The 21,336-nt window shown below is 43.6% G+C and overlaps 1 protein-coding gene across 1 annotated transcript in view; it reads right to left on the minus strand.

Annotated features, from left to right (window-relative positions):
• Nucleotides 1–841: 841 nt before the first annotated feature.
• Nucleotides 842–21,336, minus strand: part of TMCC3 (transmembrane and coiled-coil domain family 3) — an 88,398-nt gene continuing 67,903 nt past the window's right edge. The window contains exons 3-4 of the mRNA XM_088453831.1: nucleotides 4,361–4,496; nucleotides 842–2,558 (exon numbers count right to left, since the gene is read on the minus strand). Coding sequence (XP_088309957.1) covers nucleotides 2,256–2,558; nucleotides 4,361–4,496 — 439 coding nt within the window. The 3' untranslated portion in view covers nucleotides 842–2,255. The remainder of the gene's footprint in view (nucleotides 2,559–4,360; nucleotides 4,497–21,336) is intronic.

Below are 21,336 nucleotides of genomic sequence, written 5' to 3' on the forward strand. Positions count from 1 at the left end.
ATGGCTTTAATGTGAACAAAAACCCTGATGCTCTTTCAAGCCTGCTGAATGCACCCGTTATTTAAGTTTGTGCATTCAGGGTCCAAAGACTCTTTTGGATAGCCACGTGTTATCTTCCCTGGGCATGTCCTCTCCCCTCTTTACCTGTTTTTTTTTTAATATATTTTCTATAGCCTTTAACCTGTATATTTAAAAAAAAATCTCCACAAAAGATGCAATAAATAAAAAAAAACAGAAAAACAATAGATTTAAAAAATAAATAATAATAAAAAAAAAAAACACGTCAAAAAAATTGCTTAGCGTTGGTGGATATACGAGGTCTTAGTGCTGCATAGAAGCGGATATTATTTTTAACAATAAGACCTGCAACACCGTCTATCATTTTAAGGGTTTGAAGCATATTACTAGAGTATAAAACACACTGTCAATTGGAGGATATAAATTTAAAAATAAATATTTGCATGGATATCTTAGGTCTGACATATGCTCCCTGTTACTCATATGAAGGATCAGTGGGGACTTCAGCACAGACTCACATCCCATACGGTTTCTCTAGCCTTTCCATTTTAAACACAGAAAATTCCTTAGGTAGCCACTTACTACCCATGGAGAAACTGATGGTACCTGTGATCAATTGTGGCTGCCCTCATTGTTTTTTTATGCCACAGATGAGACACTGAGCATGTATTGTCCTATCGTGCTTTGAAACCAAACCAAAGGTCTCAGAACACAATGGGTAAAGGCAGTTTGGCAGCAGAGGAAAAGATGACTGACCAAGATGGCTCACACCTTCTGCAGAAAACACAATATTCTTATTTAATAAAAGTCAGTAAAAACAAGAAATTATAAACAAATGTATTTACACTGAAAACTAGTTTTTGACATATCCACTATAAAAGTACAGTAGGGTTTAAAAAGAGGAATCATTCTCCACATAAATCAAGTGGCAGATGGTATTTTATTTTTTTAATCTATTAGTTTGCTTTAATTTCCTTTCTATAATGTGCCACAGCCTTTAGAAATGACTACACAATATCAAAGAAGTACATGGTAAGTTTTGGAGTACCGTTGAGCAAATTAACACCAGATTAGAGAGGCAGGATAATACAGTATAATTTTACTGTATTATCCTGTTGTTTTTGTACAAGACTGGCCAACCTATGGTTCTCCAGCTGTTGTGAAAATACAAGTCCCAGCATACCCTCCCACCAATCAGCTGGTAAAGCATGTTGGGACTTGAAGTTTCAGGTTGCCTGTTTTTGTGGTTTATTTGACAATTTCAGTGGAGCTGGGGAGTGACATTTTTCATGCAGACAACAGATGGATATTATTTACTTCAATGCACATTGTCTGGAAAGCCTGCTTGGCATGCAATGACGTGCGACCACATATTGCTGTAATATATACCAAACAAAAAGATGAAAGCTCATTTACCAATTGGCCTACTTTCATTTAATTCATTGTAAGCCCTTGTAATCACAGGAAGATACCGATTCAGTCAAGGTGTATAATGTTTATCTTTACATAAACCATTGTGAATTGGATTTTTATATTCAATAAACACTATATTTTGGGGATATTTAGGTCCATTCTGAGCTTTGAAATAGCTATGGTTAATGTAATAAGATTAACAGTTGCAATAATTTTATGAGGACACTGCTTTTCTTTCTTTGGTACCTCACTTTCTTTTGCTGCAGTTGAACTAAGATGGGAACATTGATATCTGCTTATCAAAAGGTGAAAAAATAAAACATTCAACTTTTGATGCCATTTAGCATAGAGAATTAGGGGGAATACATGTTGAGCGTACACTCTTAACTGTTACTGTAAGTGGAAAAACATACATGAAAATTCAAGAGCACGCAGATAAAGTATTAGCCACAAAAACATGTTTGTTTTGATAAATCTGATAGGATAGCACAAATGAATCCATGTAATGAAACTTAACATTAAGCAAGAAAAGCTTTGGTAGGCTAAATTAATTCAACATCAGGCTGAGAAACCCAAGAGTCAGAATATTGTTCCTGCTACACAGAAATCAGCAGTTTACAGATTCACCTTCTCATGGTTGTCACTTAAAGAGAAATCCAGATAAGGCAACATATGAAGGTGCGCATGCCAAAACTGGTGCAAATAGTATACTAAGCAAATGACTGTGAAATCAATTGCCAACTTGTAAAAAAAAAAAAAAAGTCCTCTTGCAGAAGCCTTTTAAAATCCATCAATGAAATGATTAATGTTTGTGCACAGTGTGTTCAGCTTGGCATAAGGATACGTTCTAGGGCACATAATATATTATCCCAGTTTTTACAAAGAACTGCAAACAATGTCACTGCAAAGAAAGTACACATTATATGAAAACGACTCTTCATCATCGGAGCTGTGAACTTGGCAATGGTAGATACAAAAACCAGGAGGACTGTGATTAAAGCCAGGAGTATATTTATACATTTGCCCAGGAGTACTTTGGCATTCACTGTCTCAGACTGTACAGCTAGTTGTTCTTGCTGATGGAGCTCCAGTTTAAAGACACGAGTCTGACACGATTCCAAAGCTTCCTATGAAATAAAGTATATATACAGTTAACATATATCAGGGAACATTAACCTACATAATGTGTTAACTGAAAATCAGACCCTCAGATCAGTCACAGAATGTAGAACAGATGAAGCACACATTCCAGTATGCATACTTTAGTACAAGCAAACTAATAGTGGTTAGCAATTTATCATCTGAAGGTACAAAAGCATAAAATGTATTATAGAATTGAACCCTGATAAAAATTAGGTCATCACGTTTGCGTGAAGCCCTAACCGAATAAATACATCGCACATAACTCTCTGCACACGCGGTGGACATTAGGTGTGATGTACCTGCGTGTGCCACAGCTGCGATGACAGGACAGAAGAGGACCATGAATGAGGGGTAAGTAAGAGTATAGTTCAATAAGTAAAGGTAACAAAGACATCTCTCACATGTGTAATGTTCTCTATTTTATTCTAACTTCCCACCAGGCCAAAGTAGGTAGATAACTATTTCCCCTCACAGCCATTAGACTGCGTCTCATATGTCCCAATATCAGTTGAAAGATGGCGGGGCTCTCTTCAGGTGGAAGCAGCTATAAATGGCAAAAATCATGCAAATCTGCATTGGCCCATTCGCATGCACAAAGCATTTTTACGTACATTATACTACACAAACTGGCATCAGGCTCTGAAGAGAAGGTTCTGGTACAGAGATCTCATTCTGCATCAGCCCCAGAAGAGTAGACTTAAACTCTGGTGCAAAGAAAGAATTATGGGAGATGCCACATTAAATCTTAGCTACAGGAAGTATACTGCTTACAATAGGGGACTACAAACCTAATTACTGAGGATATATACCCACGCAGAGCCTGCTGGATATTTACACATATTGTCCTGATCAGGTTGGAGTACCTTACAAATAAGTGACCATTCCCCATCAGTGGCACCTCCAGAGGTGGGGCTGCAGCGCAGTCCAAAATTCAATAGGGGAGTCACACCAACTGCCATTTCAAATGCTGCCATACATAGATGGACGGGACTCACTGGCAGTTGGTGTGGCTCCCCTATTTGAGTTTTGCACTGTGCTGCAGCCCCACCCATGGAGCCGCTACTGATCCCTATACACAACTGAGGACTGCTTATATCTGCGTCTCTAAACATGGTGGACTGATGTAGTCTAGCTTGGTAAAACATGTATCTTTCAGAAACACTCTAGGTGTTATTTAGTTTATTTGTGGTAGAAGAGGCATGTCTAACCAACTCGAAATTTCCATTTTAAAGTGATGCTTTGTGGTTCTTTAAAAAATTACAGATCTACATGTTTACATACATTAATAATAATAATAATAATACGGACCACATATATTTTATATCATGCATGCAGCACATCTCATCAATTGTACAACTGAAAGGTGAAAAGCTCTGATATATTATTGATGGCAGTGAGATTCTTCCATCAAAGCAAAATAAAAACAGAAGCGATAACTAGTCTGTACAAAGTACTTTTGCTGCTGGCCTCACAAATTGGAGGTCATTGGTTGATCAGATTTGATATACAGATAAGAACTTTGATCTTGCTAAATCAGATTTTGACCTATAAAAAAACCATAGGCCAACACAGTTTGCAATCATTGGATCCTAGAAGAAGCAATCTGGACACACAATCCCTGTTTCTGGCCAACTTTAGACATAGACAAATCATTTTATTCTGAAAGTAGATGTCTTTATCTCCCTTCTCAAAATTAACAAAATAAAGAATGTTCGCTATATTTTCTAAATAGACGTTTATTCCACGTAAAACCATAGATCTTGCTTAGCATTGGAGTGACATTTACCTGAATATCTCTAGATCTTTCATAAGCTTGATAGGCAACCTTTTCTTCAATGCTTGCCAGATCCTGTTTTAAATTGGTCGTCTCATGCTGATGTAGGTCAGTCAGATCATTTAGTTGGTCTTCAAGCCTTTCATACCTTTGAAAAAGTAATTGTGGGATGATTAAAGGCCAAAAATACAAGTTTTTTTTCCAAGACAGACATGTTTCAGTATCTTGTCAGAAGTCATGATAGTTGCGATTGTACAAAAAATTATTTTATTAATGCAAAAATAATGTAAAATAAAGGTTAATAATAGAACAAATCATAGTTGCTACTGAAGTTCACAGTAGAGTGCGGTACAGGATAGATTATAAAATATGAGATATGGTAAGAACTTACCCTTGTTATCTCTATTTCTACGAAGTCCATAGGGTATCCACAGGATACCTTGGGGTATAGGTGTGACGTCAGTCGCAGGGCACCAAAGAGTTAAGCTTTCAGCCTCCCAGGATGCACTAGGTCCCCCTCCTATACCCCGCCCCCGGGCCAAGGCACCTCAGTTAGTTACCAAGCCATAGGCCGGAGGAGGAGAAGGAAGAGAGAGAACAAAGATCTGGACACATACAAGAATCACATTCTCACCAGAGGGAGACGGAAAACCGGTGACCAGAGCAAAGCCCATCTGCAGCACAGGTGCGACAGGGCGGGAGTCCTGTGGAACCCTATGGACTTCGTAGAAATAGAGATAACAAGGGTAAGTTCTTACCATATCTCATATTTTCTACTTCAGGGTCCATAGGGTATCCACAGGATACCTTGGGGATGTCCCAAAGCAGTATCCTTTAAGGGTGGGGACGCTCCTGTGCAGAAAGGAGAATCCGCCGCCCGAAGGAAGCATCCTGAGAGGCGAAGGTGTCAAACCTGTAATACCTCACGAAGGTATGGACAGAAGACCACGTAGCAGCCTTGCAGATCTGAACTGCCGAGGCACCACGTCTAGCTGCCCACGAAGGACCCACAGACCTAGTGGAATGAGCCTTCAGAGAAGGAGGGACCGGTAGGCCTTCATGAAGATAAGCTTCAGAAATAGCCATACGGATCCAGGCTGCCAAAGTTTGCTTTGAAGCAGGCCAACCCTTTTTACGGAAGCCAAAGAGGACAAACAAAGCGTCCGACTTCCTAAACGAAGAAGTGCGGTCAACATAAGTCCTTAAGGCCCGCACAACATCCAAAGAGGCCTCACCCACGGAAAGACCCGGTGAGTTAAAGGCCGGAACAACTATTTCCTCGTTAATATGAAACTGGGAAACAACTTTGGGAAGAAACTCGGGCCGAGTGCGGAGCACTGCCCTGTTCCCATAAAAAACCAAGAAAGGGGGTCTACAAGAAAGAGCCCCTAACTCAGAAACACGTCTGGCCGAAGCAATGGCCAGAAGGAAAACAGTCTTAGCTGTTAGCCATTTAAGATCCACTGAGCCCAGTGGTTCAAACGGCGGTCCTTGGAGAGCCCTCAGGACCACAGCCAAATCCCAAGGCGCCACAGGTGGAACAAAGGGCGGCTGAATGCGGAGAACACCCTGCATAAAGGTGCGCACCTCCGGGATTGTAGCAATCCTACGGTGAAACCAGACAGATAGGGCCGAAACCTGTACCTTCAAAGAAGCAAGGCGAAGCCCATGATCTAGTCCCGCTTGCAGGAAGGCAAGAATCCGAGACAGACGAAACTCCCGCGGTGCATAACCTCTCGGTCGACACCACTGGAAGAACGTATGCCACACGCGATGGTATATCCTCGCGGAAGACGGTTTCCGAGCTCGCAACATGGTACGCACCACAGAGCTGGAAAACCCCCGGGACCTCAGCATGGCCGTCTCAACAGCCACGCCGTCAAAGACAGCCGAGTCAGGTCCGGGTGAAGGCAAGGACCCTGAGACAGAAGGTCCGGTCGTAGCGGCAACCGCAGAGGAATGTCCACGGACAGACCCTGAAGGTCTGAGAACCAGTGCCGTCTGGGCCACGCGGGAGCTATCAACAGGAGCGTCCCTCCTTCCTGTTTGAATTTCCGGATTACCCGTGGAAGAAGGGAGACCGGAGGGAACAGGTATGCGAACCGGAACGTCCACCGGACGGACAGAGCATCCACCAGAGACGCCCCTTCGTCTCTTGTGCGAGACCCGTACACCGGCAACTTGTTGTTGTGCCGGGACGCCATGAGGTCGATTTCTGGAAGACCCCACCTGTCCACCAGTAGTTGAAAAACGTCCGGGTGCAGGGACCATTCCCCCGGATGAACGTCCTGGCGACTTAGAAAGTCCGCCTCCCAATTGAGCACTCCCGGGATGAAGACCGCTGATATGGCCGGAAGATTGCGCTCCGACCAAACCAGGATCCGAGAGACCTCTACGAGAGCCGCCCGACTGCGAGTTCCTCCTTGCCTGTTTATGTAGGCCACGGTGGTAGCGTTGTCCGACTGGACCTGCACCGGGCGACCCTGGAGAAACCGCTGTGCCTGCTGGAGAGCATTGAAGACCGCACGGAGTTCCAAGATATTTATTGGAAGCTCCGCTTCTGTCGGCGTCCACCTGCCCTGGAACAAGTGTGGACCCGAAACTGCTCCCCAGCCCCGAAGACTGGCGTCCGTTGTCAACAGGACCCAATTTGGAACCCAGAACGGACGTCCCTTGTTGAGGTGGGTCGTCTGTAACCACCACGTAAGGGACAGGCGAACCTCCTGGGTGAGCACAATCGTCTGGGACTTCAGAGACTGAGTCAGCCCGTTCCACTTGGACAGGATCAGGTGCTGCAGAGGTCTGGAGTGAAACTGGGCGTATTCCACCATGTCGAACACCGACACCATGGAGCCCAGTAACCTCATCGCCGAGTGTAAGGACACCCGGCGGCTGTGCAGACAACTGCGCACCCTTGACTGTAAAGCAGAGATCTTGTCCTCCGTCACGAAGATCCTTTGCTGTCCCGAGTCCAATAAGGCTCCAAGATGCAGAATCCTCCGAGACGGGATTAGAGTGGACTTCTGCCAGTTGATTAGCCAGCCGTGCCGTTGCAGCAGTGCAATGGTCAGGTCCAAGTGGCGTAACAGGAGCTCTGGAGATCCTGCCACCAATAACAGGTCGTCCAAATACGGCAACATGCGGACTCCCTGCAGCCGCAGAGAAGCCGCCATGACCGCCATCACCTTGGTGAAAACACGTGGTGCTGTTGCCAGGCCAAAAGGTAACGCCCGAAACTGGAAGTGGTCGCTGCTGATTGCGAACCTGAGGAACTGTTGATGGCGCCAAAGAATAGGGACATGCAGGTAAGCGTCCTGTATGTCCAATGACACCAAGTAGTCCCCAGGTTCCAGCGCCAGAATGATGGACCGTAGGGTCTCCATCCGAAACTTCGGGACCCGCAAAGACTTGTTGAGTGCTTTGAGGTTGAGAATCGGACGATATGACCCATTGGGTTTCTGTACCAAAAATAGATTTGAATAGAAACCCTGGCCCCTCTGGGAGAATGGAACCGCCACTATAACTCCAGCCTGGAGCATAGTGTGCAATACCTTCCGCAGCTCCGTAGCCTTGTTCCGGTCTGATGGGAGACCCGTGGTGAAGAAACGAGCCGGGGGTCTGTGCCGGAAGGAGAGGGCGTATCCGTGAGAAACCACCTCCAGAACCCAAGTGTCTGTCGTAGTGGTCGACCAACACTGGGCGAACTGTAGCAGGCGGCCTCCCACCCTGGGATCCCCCAAAGGGAGGCCCGGACCGTCAGGCCGCAGGCTTGTCATCTGGCTTGGGGGCCGGACGTCTGGTACTCCATGCCTGCTTCCGGGGCTTGACCGATTTCTTAGGGCCAGCCTGTCGAGGAAACGACTGTGGTTTGGGCCTGCCCTGGGCCCTAGATGACCGAAAGGACGATGGTCCCGAACCAGAAGGAGCAGCGGCCGACGGGAGACAGGCAGATTTGGCTGCCGCCAGCGTGGCCACAATCTTATCCAGATCCGGACCGAAGAGAACTTCTCCGGTAAACGGCAACGCTTCCAGACCTTTCTTGGAATCTGCGTCCGCCTTCCAGGATCGCAGCCACAAGGTGCGACGAGCAGCTACCGCTGCTGAAGAAATTCTAGACACCAGAGTACTAATGTCTAGAGCCGCCTCGTTGATGTAGGTGGCCGAATCACGGAGATTGCCAATCAACTCCGCCTGATCGGCCGGACAGTCGGATTCAAAAGAAGCCTCTAATGAATCCGCCCAGCGCTCCATCGCTCTGGCAACCCAGCAAATGGCCATAGCCGGCCGTGCTGCCCCCCCTGCAAGGGAATAAGCGGACTTCAGGCAGATTTCTACCTTGCGGTCCGTAGCATCCTTAAGGGAGGACATGGATGGCATCGGCAATGTGGCACTACGGACAAGACGGGTCACGTGAGAATCCACCTGTGGAGGGGATTCCCACTTCGCAAAATAATTATCCGCGAACGGATAAGCCACCGCCAGGCGTCTCTGCGGCTGGTATCTTTTGCCAGGTTGTTTCCACGCCTCCTCTAAATGGTCCACCAACTGACCCGAAAGAGGAAAGACTGTGGCATCGCCCTTCACATCTTTGAAAAAGGCATACTTAGATTTAGCCGCTGGGGGAACTTCGTCCTCAATCACCAAGGCTGTGCGGACCGCCCGAATAAGTCCAGGAATATATACTTTGGACTTAGCATCAGCGTCCTTAGTATGGAGAGGTTCCTGATCGTAAGGATCTAGAATCTCCCCATCATCAGACATCCCTTCGTCATCCTCATAAGGAGCGGACAGAGACGCCACCGGCCTTTTATGAGACCGCATCACAGACTCCCCTTGCAACACATCCGACAAGTGCTGTACAGAACTCGTCAGGGAGTTAACCCACGCTGGCTCCTGAGAACCCGGGAGCGGGGAAATAGGGAGACTGTGTGGTACCACCAATTGTCGTGGGAACCCCTGCATGGGTGACGACACCACAGACTGCTGGGACAAACCCATCGGAGTAAACGCGGGCTGCGGAGCTAACTGGCCCACTAAAGCTGTTAACGCCTGAGCGAAACAAGCCCAGGGCGGCTCCTGTACCGGTGCTGTAATCGTAATAGGCCGCGCCATGGACAAACACTGCCGGCAAAGGCCCTCCGCGCTACCCTCCCCCTCCGCTAACGGTACTTTGCACGTGGTACACTGTAGCCGGAGGGGAAAATCACTTTCAGACATGATGGCACCACGTATGTGACCTCTCTCACCAATTAAGTATTAAATAGGCGAGAGACCACCCTGCAGCACCGCACCGCAAGGGCTTTAGCAGAAAGAACAGGGACAGTAATAAAGCTGACAGTTTAGATGAAGAAAAGATTACAGGCAGCAGCGCTAGCACAGTCACATACAATGCAGAGAAATAACAATTCCTGCACTAACAGCGCTGATCACTCAACTACACAGACACAGGGCCTGGTAGGACACAGCGCTGCATACACAGACCTGACCACAGCGGAGGAGAGGTATGCGGGGGGACCCAGACCACGATGCTTCCGTCCAGCGCTTCCAGCAGCGTTCACCATGCGTTCTGGAGAAGATGGCCGCCGAGGAGCAGAGAGGAGGCTGGCCTGGGGGAGGAGCGCTGCCACAGGACCAGTCGGCAGCATGCAGAGAGGGCTGTGTGCAGCGGGGGAGGCGCCGGCTGTGAGACAGGGAAGGCGCGCTCCCCTGGCATGCATTTAACCCCTGGGACGCCGCAGCGCTACCGCTCTGCTGCGGTCCGCTGTCCCAGGGGGTAGTGGAAGCGCAGGTTGGTCGCCTGGCTCCACGCTGCAGCCAGTCCCCAGGGAGCCCCCTGCCTGGGGACTTAGGACCATGTGATCAGCGGGGACCCACCGCGGGACCCCGCTGCTTACCTCTGTCCCCCTTGAATCCGGCCATGGTCCGGAGCATCTGGGGTCACTGCTAGCTGTGACCCCAGACGCCCACCAGCATCCCCGGATCAGTACCGGCGTTCTGGTACCGGCGGGGTGTAGGGAAGACAGCATGGACGTCAGGACTGACTGTCCATGCTGTACATCCAGTTGTGCAGCCACAGCTGCATGAAGAATAAGCTTCAGGGGCTCTTCTAGCCCCCACTCCAACAGGTGCACCCGACTCCGGCCGGGCACCAAACTAAACTGAGGTGCCTTGGCCCGGGGGCGGGGTATAGGAGGGGGACCTAGTGCATCCTGGGAGGCTGAAAGCTTAACTCTTTGGTGCCCTGCGACTGACGTCACACCTATACCCCAAGGTATCCTGTGGATACCCTATGGACCCTGAAGTAGAAATGAATAATTCTAGCTAACCAAAGCGCCGGCTTTTGAAATGTTATATTATTATTATTATACTTTATTTATATGGCGCCACAAGTGTTCCACAGCGCCTTACATAGTACATAGAACTAATAGGTGAACAAGAAACAAGTAACTTACAGTACATTACAGTGCATGACAAGGACACGACTTACATACATTGCTGAAATAGTGATTAAAGCACTCACAATAAGCAGCCAGGAGTTGGCAGTCCCATGTTAGGTGCCCTTATGGGGAGTAGAGAGTAGAAGAAAATGTAAAGAGAAGCACATGAGGGAAGAGGTCCCTGCTCATGAGAGCTTACATTCTAAGGGGAGGGGCAGACAGACAGGCGTGACACAGAAGGGGAAGATAGGAAGGAAAGAGCATGAGGTGGGTTAGGATGAGTGCTGAAAGGCCTTGATGAAGTAAGGGCTCTATTTACTACAATCCGCATATTGAATGCAGATTGTAGTGTGATATTAACGACTGAATTCGCATATCAATATAGGCAATATCACAGGGATTTACTACAAATCCCTTGCAGGGACAGAGCTTGCGATAAAGCTCTGTCCCTGCGAATCCCCTTTGGAGCCTCATCACGGTATTTTCGCAAAAAATACTGTGACTAAGTGCCCGCGAAAGGGCAGACTGACCGCCGCTGCTACCCCCCCCCGGCACTAAGCCCCCCCCCCGCAACCCCCCCTCCCTTAATTACACTTACCTGCATGATCCGGGCCTCCGGTGATGTTCTCCATGCCTCCAGTCAGGTGATCTCCCATACTGCACTGGGACCCGATCACCTGATGACCAGGCAGCAGTGCACTATGGGAGACCAGCTGACCACAGGGGAGTCATCACCAGAGGCCCGATCACCGGTCCTTGGAGTCAGGTAAGTAAAAAAAAATTTTTACAATTTTTTTTTTTTTTTTTTTTACAGTAATCAGCTTGCGGTCTGTTTAGACCACACAGCTGATTACTGGGACAGACTCCCGGCTCTGCTCTCCCCGTTAGAGCAGGGCAGGAGTCCGGTAACCGGGGGAGACCCTGGATAACGCCACCTTCTGATATTTTTTTACAATTTATTTTTAGTAACTTTGGCCAGATCACATTTCCCATTACAATTATGGGAAATGCGATCTGCTTTACTAAAAATAAGTGATACTTAGGGGTTGGAGTAGAATTTTACGAATTCCACTCCAATTGCCCTGTAATAACTTATAGGTGATACTAAAATAATGTGAAAAGGGTGTGAAAACACAGCTTTTCACTTTATTTTAGTCAAAATAATGTTAATAAATAGAGCCCTAAGAGGTTTATGCACTTTAAATATTAATATATATTTCAGCATCTAGAAATGTAATATAATAGTCTTTTAAAATATTTGTTAAGGGGAAGCAAGTAAGCTAATCAAGGAATATTTTTATTTACTCTTTAATTTTCCATTAAGCAGCTGTTAGAAAACATGAGGTTTGTTTGCTTAGAGAAAATATATTCTCTGTATATTTTCAGCTAAATAGGGCTATTAAAATGGTGTTGATCCTCAAACAAAAGTTAGCTTTGCATAGTTTTCAATAAGAGCACAGTAGTGTCTTTATATATTTTTGTTGAGATTATTTTATGTATCAATACAAAAGACATAATAGACTAACTTGTTTTCATCTAAGAACAACACTGACTGAGTAGAACAGAAGAACATACTTCTCAAAGGGCACAAAGCCCTATTGCTAGCAAAAACTTAGTGCAAGTCCCTTTGATATGTATGAATACATGAATACTTATTGTGGTGATCGAGTGGAGGTAGATTTAGATTTTTAACATACTGTATATTATATCCAAAGCTAACTTTTATATCTGGAGCAACTCATCAGCTTTTGTTTATTATTAATATTATTTATTTATTTTAAGAGGTGGAACTAGAATCTGAAACCGGGCAATGCAGTTCCAAACATGTGCAGGGGCCCTTTTGCATTCTCAGCAGAGCAGGACAGTGGTCTCCAGCATGAGAAGAATTACCGTGGTGGCTGAGAAACTCTTAGTTGCCAGATTGATACAAAAAATCATAAATATATATATATATATATCCCTTTCTAGGAGGTTCTCTAACAGGCTTCTTTCAAAATCCTCAGACCTAAAGAAAAACAGAAGACAATCAAGAATACAAAATAATAAAAACTATATATGTAAAAACTTTTTGTTGGTATTACACATATTTATATACCAGAAACCAAAGCGAACTACGATTTTTTGGGGGATCTAATTCATTAAGACCTTAATGCATAATATGATCATTTAGAACTCGTTCATTTAAAACTCATTCGTTTAAAAAAGAGGTAATTTCAAACCCTGAAAGATCTAGAAATATTACTACAGAGAGGTCTACAGGAAAATTGTATCTCCAGGGACGAATTTAATTATCTTTTGAATTTTACGCCTCTATCACCTGCCAAAATTACACAATGACGCTATACATCCGCCTGGCCGCCCCAAAATATCGGGTATTGGCTCCCTCACATCAAGAATATCTGAATTTGTGGACATATATATTAAAAAATATGTCCAAAACCTTGATTCTTATATTAGAGACTCGACCCAAATATTACAAATTATAAAGGATATTGAATGGGATCCCAGTTTTATGTGGTGTACGGTAGACGTTCAAGCGCTATACACCTCTATACCTCATGAGAAGGGGATAGAAGTGATAAAGAGGGTATTGCTAGATGATCCAGATATGGATACGGAACTAGTAAATTTATTGGGGATTGTTTACAATTTGTCCTTAAATACAATTATTTTACATTCCTTGATGATTGGTTCCTGCAGACATGTGGGACATGGCGATGGGGATGATTTGCGCACCGAGTGTAGCAAATTTGTATATGGGTGATTGGGAAACCAACACCCTGAGTTCTGAAATTAGGAAATTAGAAAGGAAATATTGCCATGTACAAAAGGTTCTTAGATGATATAATTATTTGGAGAGGTTCTGAATTGAATTTGAAGAGTTTATTAATCACTTTAATGTGAATAATTATAATTTAAAATGTATTTATAAATATGAGAAGACCACTATTGAATTTTTGGATCTAGTGTTTGAGACTATGGGGCATATTGAAACTTACACCTTTTTTAAAGATGTAGATAGTAATAGCTATCTGCAATATTCCATCTGTCATCTTTCACAAGGGAAGAGAAATATACCATTCTCGCAGTTTTCTAGGCTTCGAAGAAACTGTACATCCATAGAGAAATTCAATCAGCAATGTGACATATATGAGGAGAGATTTTTACAATGTGGCTATCCCTCTGAATTGATTGAGAATTCTAAAATAAAAGCTAGAACTAGAAGTCGTGAAGATCTATTAATATATAAACAGAAACAAAAAGGAAAATAAATAGTTTTGCCCTTTTGTCACCAAGTATAATAGTGAGGACAAGGAGATATTGAGAAAAAATTGGCATATCCTTAAACTTGATCCTATACTAATGGAACACCTTCCAGATCACCCTGAAGTGCTCTTCAAAAAAGCCAGGGACATTAAGTCCTATATTTCAAAAGAGTTGTTTAGTGTCTATTCCTGAAGAGCCTAGGGGTATGAATACTAAAAACTTTTTGAAGAATACAAAAGGTTTTTTTCTATGTGGGAATTGTAAGATATGTAAACTGTCCGAGAAAGGAAACAAAAGCTTTCCTAGTTACTACCTCTACCAAATCGTAGGAAATTACTAATTTTATTCATTGTAATTCTTCTTTTGTTGTATACATGGTAACCTGTCCATGCGGTTTAAGCTATATTGGAAAAACGAAAAGAATTTTTTAAAAAAGGTGCGGATTCTTGAGCATATCCGTAATATTAAAGATAAAGTACAGAACCATAGTCTACCTCATCATTTCCAACAGTGTCATGGTAGTAATCCTGACTGTTTAAAAATGAAAGGACTTGAGCACATTTAATTAAATAAGAGGGGAGGTGATAGAAACAGAGCACTTATGAAAAGAGAAACTTATTGGATTTTAACACTTGATACTTTGAGCCCTAAGGGGTTAAATGAAGGGTTTGAAATGACCCCTTTTTTAAACAAATGAGTTTTAAATGAATGAGTTTTAAATTAAGTTATCATATTATGCATTAAGGTCTTGATGAATTAGATCCCCAAAAAATCGTAGTGCGCTTTGTTCTCTGGCATATAAATATGTGTAATACCAACATAAAGTTTTTACATACATAGTTTTTACTCTTGATTTTTTTTCTGTTGAGGTCTGAGGATTTTTAAAAAAACCCGTTAGAGAAAGCCTCTTAGAAAGGGAGGGATAGATAAATATATATATATATATATATATATATATATATATATATATATATATATATATATTTTAGAGTGAAATAAATGTGTATTATGTTATGTTTTATGTAACAATTTTTAAATCTTATAGCAATTATGTGATTAGTCTTACAGCTATGTTACCTTTGTAACTATGCACCCGGAGTGAGGTTTTGTATGCTCCGTGGAAAAGCGAGTTGCTATAATTGCATTTATATTTGTGCATTTGTGTCTGTTAGAAAGTACTAGCAGACGGCTGATGTTCAACTGTTAAAAAATGTGATTAATGAGACTGTTTGTATTACGATTAGCTAGTGCCTATTTTAAAAAGTGTAGATTAAGTCACCTGGCCAGCCCTCTAACAAAGTAAGATACGAAATGCGCTAAGCCGTGGCCTAGGTGATCTGTTCTCCTCCATCAAACGGCCTTCGGCTCTGACCCCGGTGGACAGTGTACAGTAGGACGCTGCACCTGTTCGTTCTACGGTAACGTGCATGGTGGACTTGTGTTCTCCTTGAAGCGGGTGGCAAGCTGTTGTGCTGTTGGATATCGGTTATTGAATCATGTGGTAACCAGCCCACACCTGTTATATATCTGGTACGAGTACACCTGTTACTAAGTGTATTTCTTGTATGTCTTTTAAAGAAATTAAAACATTTATGCACTATGGAGCGCCCCTTGTCTGATCTTCTATTTTAGTGTCTTACACAGTGGGATTACAGTGGTTCTACCTATAAGAGAAGGGAGCTGCGGTCCTAAAGATTGAGAAGATTCTAGTGCGGGAAGTATTTCATGAATATTTATGCTGGATATGGACAATACTAATACAAAAGGAAGCACTTCAGTGTGTGTGTGTGTGTATGTATGTGTGTGTAATATATACAGTCAGGTCCATAAATATTGGGACATTGACAGAATTTTCATATTTTGGCCTCTATTCACCACCACAATGATCTTGAAATGAAACAAACAAGATGTGATTTAACTGCAGACTTTCAGATTTAATTTGAGGGTAATTACATCCAAATTAGGTGAACGGTGTTGGAATTACAACGGTTTCTATATGTGCCTCCCACTTTTTAAGGGGCCAAAAGTAATGGGACAAACTAAACAATCCTAAATCTAACTTTCACTTTTTAATACTTTGTTGCAAATCCTTTGCAGGCAATTACAGCCTGAAGTCTGGAACGCATAGACATCACCAGATGCTGGGTTTCATCCCTGGTGATGCTCTGCCAGGCCTCTACTGCAAATGTCTTCAGTTCCTGCTTGTTCTTGGGGCATTTTCCCTTCAGTTTTGTCTTCATCAAGTGAAATGCATGCTCAATCGGATTCAGGTCAGGGGATTGACTTGGCCATTGCATAACATTCCACTTTCTAGCCTTACAAAACTCTTTGGTTGCTTTTGCAGTACGCTTCGGGTCATTGTCCATCTGCACTGTGAAGCGCTGTCTAATGAGTTCTGAAGCATTTGACTGAATATGAGCATATAATATTGCCCGAAACACTTCAGAATTCATTCTGCTGCTTTTGTCAGCAGTCACATCATCAATAAATACAAGGGAACCAGTTCCATTGGCAGCCATACATGCCAACGCCATGACACTACCACCATGCTTCACTGATGAGGTGGTATGTTTAGGATCACGAGCAGTTCCTTTCCTTCTCTTCTCTTCCCGTCACTCTGGTACAAGTTGATCTTTGTCTCATCTGTCCATAGGATGTTGTTCCAGAACTGTAATGGCTTTTTTAGATGTTTGGCAAACTATAATCTGGTCTTCCTGTTTTTGTGGCTCACCAATTGTTTACATCTTGTGGTGAACTTTCTATATTCACTCTTGTGAAGTCTTCTCTTGATTGTTGACTTTGACACATACATCTACCTCCTGGAGAGTGTTCTTGATTTGGCCAACTGTTGTGAAGGGGTTTTTCTTCGCCAGGGAAATAATTACTTTGTCATCCACCACAGTTGTTTTCCGTGGTCTTCCGGGTCTTTTGGTGTTGCTGAGCTCTCCGATGCGTTCTTTCTTTTTAAGAATGTTCCAAACAGTTGATTTGGCCACACCTAATGTTTTTGCTATCTCTCTGATGGGTTTGTTTTGATTTTTCAGCCTAATGATGGCTTGCTTCACTGATAGTGACAGCTCTTTGGATCTCATATTGAGAGTTGACAGCAACTGATTCCAAATGCAAATGTCACATCTAGAATCAACTCCAGACCTTTTACCTGCTTAATTGATAATGAAATAACGAGGGAATAGCCCACACCTGTCCATGAAATAGCTTTTGAGTTGATAGTCCCATTACTTTTGGCCCTTTAAAAAGTGGGAGGCACATATTGAAACTGTTGTAATTCCTACACCGTTCACCCGATTTGGATGTAATTAATTACCCTCAAATTAAATCATAAAGTCTGCAGTTAAAGCACATCTTGTTTGTTTCATTTCAAAACCATTGTGGTGGTGAATAGAGGCCAAAATCTGAAAATTCTGTCAATGTCCCAATATTTATGGACCTGACTGTATGTATGTATGTATATATTAATTATATATATATATATATATATATACATACACACACACCACACAATGGGGAAGGGGTCACTGAACCTCGAAACGTAGAATAAGAGACACCTGCTTTCACCTTTGTTGGAGTCTCCGGAGTGCCGCTTATGTGCTGCTGCTTATATTGAGGGGAGAGATCTCCATGTTTTTTTTTTAGGGCACCCGGAGCAAGGTATAGTCAGTCTCATGGTCTTTTACCCGATACATCTGCGAATAATTGGGGCAATCTGGCATTTTGCAATGATTGTCCCAAATAAATCGGCAATGTATGGAGTTCAACAGACAAATTCCGAAAAAGTGATCGGAACCACTACATCAGGTGGTCCAACATGTTGACTTTCAGCGATCAATGGGGTGTATAGATTGGTAGTGTATGGAGATGATCAGCCAATTTACCAATCATTACTAGTAAAATGATGGGCCTCTCAAGATCGGCAGATCTATAATTTGCTGATAACGATCTGCAAATCACTGAAAAATATCTAATGTATGGGTGCAGATTGGTGGATTAGGGAATCTTTAAATCGGGGGGGGGGGGGACACACAATCTGTGGGGGCGATTCAAGTGGTTTTTGGGAGGCTCTTTATTTTGGGCGCCCGCTGGAGCATTATTGCTCTCACCCTCAGGGGAGTGCCAGCAAAAAATATCATCAGTAGTACACTTGCATCTGCCCCATAATAAGGTGCAAAAAGTTTTCCTCTAAGGAAGCATATAGACACTTAGGGGGTTAGTCAATTGTTTTCACCCATGGCTGACACTAATGGGTGCCCAATGGAGCAGTTAAATTGTTGCTCCGTTCAGGTGTGAATAGTCGCAGGTGGACACATTTCTGCTCGCACCCTTCTGAGGTGGTGAGCAGAATTGTTCGATAAGTCTGTGGTTTGGGCACCCATGCTAATGTTTGAAAACTAGGCTAACTAGGACTCTAGATGGTTTTTGTCGGTCTATTTGGGCACGACATGCACGATAAGACATGAGTACCAAAAACAATTGAATATCAAGCACCGATCTCCCATCACTTTAGAGGGGAGATTGGGCAGGTTAAAACAATTGAATCGCCCCCTTAGGTTCTGATCCTCATAGGTAGCAATTGCTTGTGCATGTCCTTATTGAACTTCACCTTTGTGAGACTATCGTGTCACACCCACATTCCACCTCTACAGTCGTAAGTATAGATATGTTTGCAATGCACTTGGCTGAGTTTGTATACCTGCCCAAAGGACGGCTAACTTTATTAAGACATGTGCAAAGTATAACATATGTATTACAGCAGTGTACGATCTTATAACAAACCCATTTAATTTGAGTGGATGGTCTTTTTGGGAGGCACCTGCAACTTTTATTTGGATGGGAGTGCCACCCCCTGGGACTTATATATATACACACACACACATTATATATATATATATATATATATACATACATACCCACATACATACATACATATATATATATATATATATATACACACACACACACACACACACACATATATGTGCCTATGAGAAGAGGTAACTGAAATGCTTGTGGTAGAACACAACAAAAAAATACAATAGAATAAGTAAGGCCAATCAGTTAACCAATTTGGCTGCTCTATCTTACAGTGTATGGGCATGATATCGGACAGAGCGCGCACCCGTGGGGTTGTACATCGCTCCCCCTGATCTTATTGCAGGTTCAGTCGATCTGGGGATGCGATGTGCGATCCCATACAGCGCTATGCGGGTGAGGGAGGTGGGAGCCGGCATATCGGGAGGTTGGTGTCAGGTTGCGGCCTAGGATCGACTGTTACTCACCATGGTGCCGGCTTCCCCTGATCCCTCAGGTGGTCAGACGCCAGGTGCAGCGGCGGGTGACGCGCTGAGCATTATTCTTAGAGCGATGTGGACAACAGAGTGTCGCGTAGGGCCTTGGTTACTGTGGTCGCTGTCACGGACCCGGCCATGACAGTTCACATCAGCTGACTACCCTTTACCCAATGGTAGTGGTCAGCTGACGCTGTCCACGTATGATCTGCTACCTTAGGGTATAAAGCCTGCCTTCGGACAGAAGGAAGTTGCCCGTGCAATGTTGTCGCTACCTCGTTCCAGGTTCCCTCTTCGTGATATCCTTGTGTCTACAAATACCAACTCCTTGTGCAACAGTGTGTCCTAAACATCTCGCCTGTGTGCTAAGCAAGTGCCTATCCATTGTGCAACAGAGAATATTTACATCATTACCTGCATACCCATCAATTGCCCCCTTGGTGTGCAATTGTGCGTCTGGACACCACACCGGTGCGTATAATCAGCGCCACTCCTTGGTGCAACTCTGTGTCAAACCACCATCATTTGTGTGCTGTTACGAGTGCCACCTCTCGGTGCAATTGTGCGACAAAGGACCTTTCCAGTGTACAAGTTGCAATCTTCTCATTGGTGCCGTTTACTTCTTACAGAAGTAGTTATCTAGTAACTTCTCTGTAGTAACTTCTCTATTCCCGTGGGTACCGGACACCTGACCAAAGGACCGCGACCTGCCACCTGGGTGCAGCTAAACCCACATCCCGCTTGGAGGGTCACTGGTGAACACCTCACGGCTGGTTAGACACCATTGGTCAGGTCTTGTTAACCTCTGGTATTCGTGGAGATCTTACATACAGGCCCCACGCCCCGGATTCCTTCCTCAGCCCGGGACCTCAGCTTTCATCCCCTCAGCAGGGGATTCCGCACAGCCAGCCATGACAATTGGCCACCCAATCGCACAGTGTGTGATGACCGCCTGAAAAATCGGACATCAAACCCCCCGTCGCGACGCACCGTGTATAGCCAGCTTTACATTCCCTGCAGAAATACATCTGCAGCATGCTAATAACAGGTTCTAGATCTCAGAGGCTCTCACATGTTGGTGACAAAGCATTGTACAAAAACATTACTGTCTGCAGAATGAATTGACATATCCCACTTTGAAAAATAGTAACTGAAAGCTTATGTTAAATTCTTATGCCTGGCTTTAGATGATGCCCACTGTAACCTATCAGTAGCAGTTAAAAGTCTACCAACACCAATGACCAGGTGCAACACTGGAAGAGAGTTCAACCAAGGTTCTTAAATCATGCAATAAATGTTATAATAAATGCAGTGGCACAATGGAACAAATATTTTATCAAAGCAAAAGTTTATTCCTCAGTGTTTCAGTGTAAAAACACATTGAGTACCATATAGAAAAGTGCACTATAACAAGATCTTATGCAAAATCAGATTACAATTGACATTTTCAGGTTCAAAAATACAAACTCTCAAACTGTATTTTCCAAGATTACCTTTTATATTTCTCCATCTCCTTTGCTCTGTTTCGTGTATAAGGTAGAAGAAACCAGACTAAGCCGACATTCTAATTATGTAACCCCCGCCCCCAAAAGGTACTTCTGGTTTCTAAAATACACAGTAGACCAGATGAAATCTTATTTAACAATTACACCATTATGGATTTGAAATGCACTCACATTTATTGTGCTAGTAAGCCTAGACCAGCTTATAAATATGTCCAAAAGGTATGCTTTATATGCAAATTATATGGGTGACCGAGTACCCTTCATATCATACGTTTCCCCTGATTTTATAGATTCTGTAACTTAAACTATTATACAAGTTTGCATCTAAAGTAACAAATTTGTTTTCATAGTCTAAATGAATCAGAAAGAAAAATATGTGCAAAGATGAATTCTCTTTATATTCACTGTTATTGTAATAAATACACTCCCTCCCATCATCTTCTGAATAAGACTTTCATTTCTATGCTAATGCAAGT

This window comes from Taudactylus pleione, unplaced genomic scaffold, assembly GCF_031769625.1.
Source record: "Taudactylus pleione unplaced genomic scaffold, aTauple2 ptg000040l, whole genome shotgun sequence".
NCBI classification, from domain to species: Eukaryota; Metazoa; Chordata; class Amphibia; order Anura; family Myobatrachidae; genus Taudactylus; species Taudactylus pleione.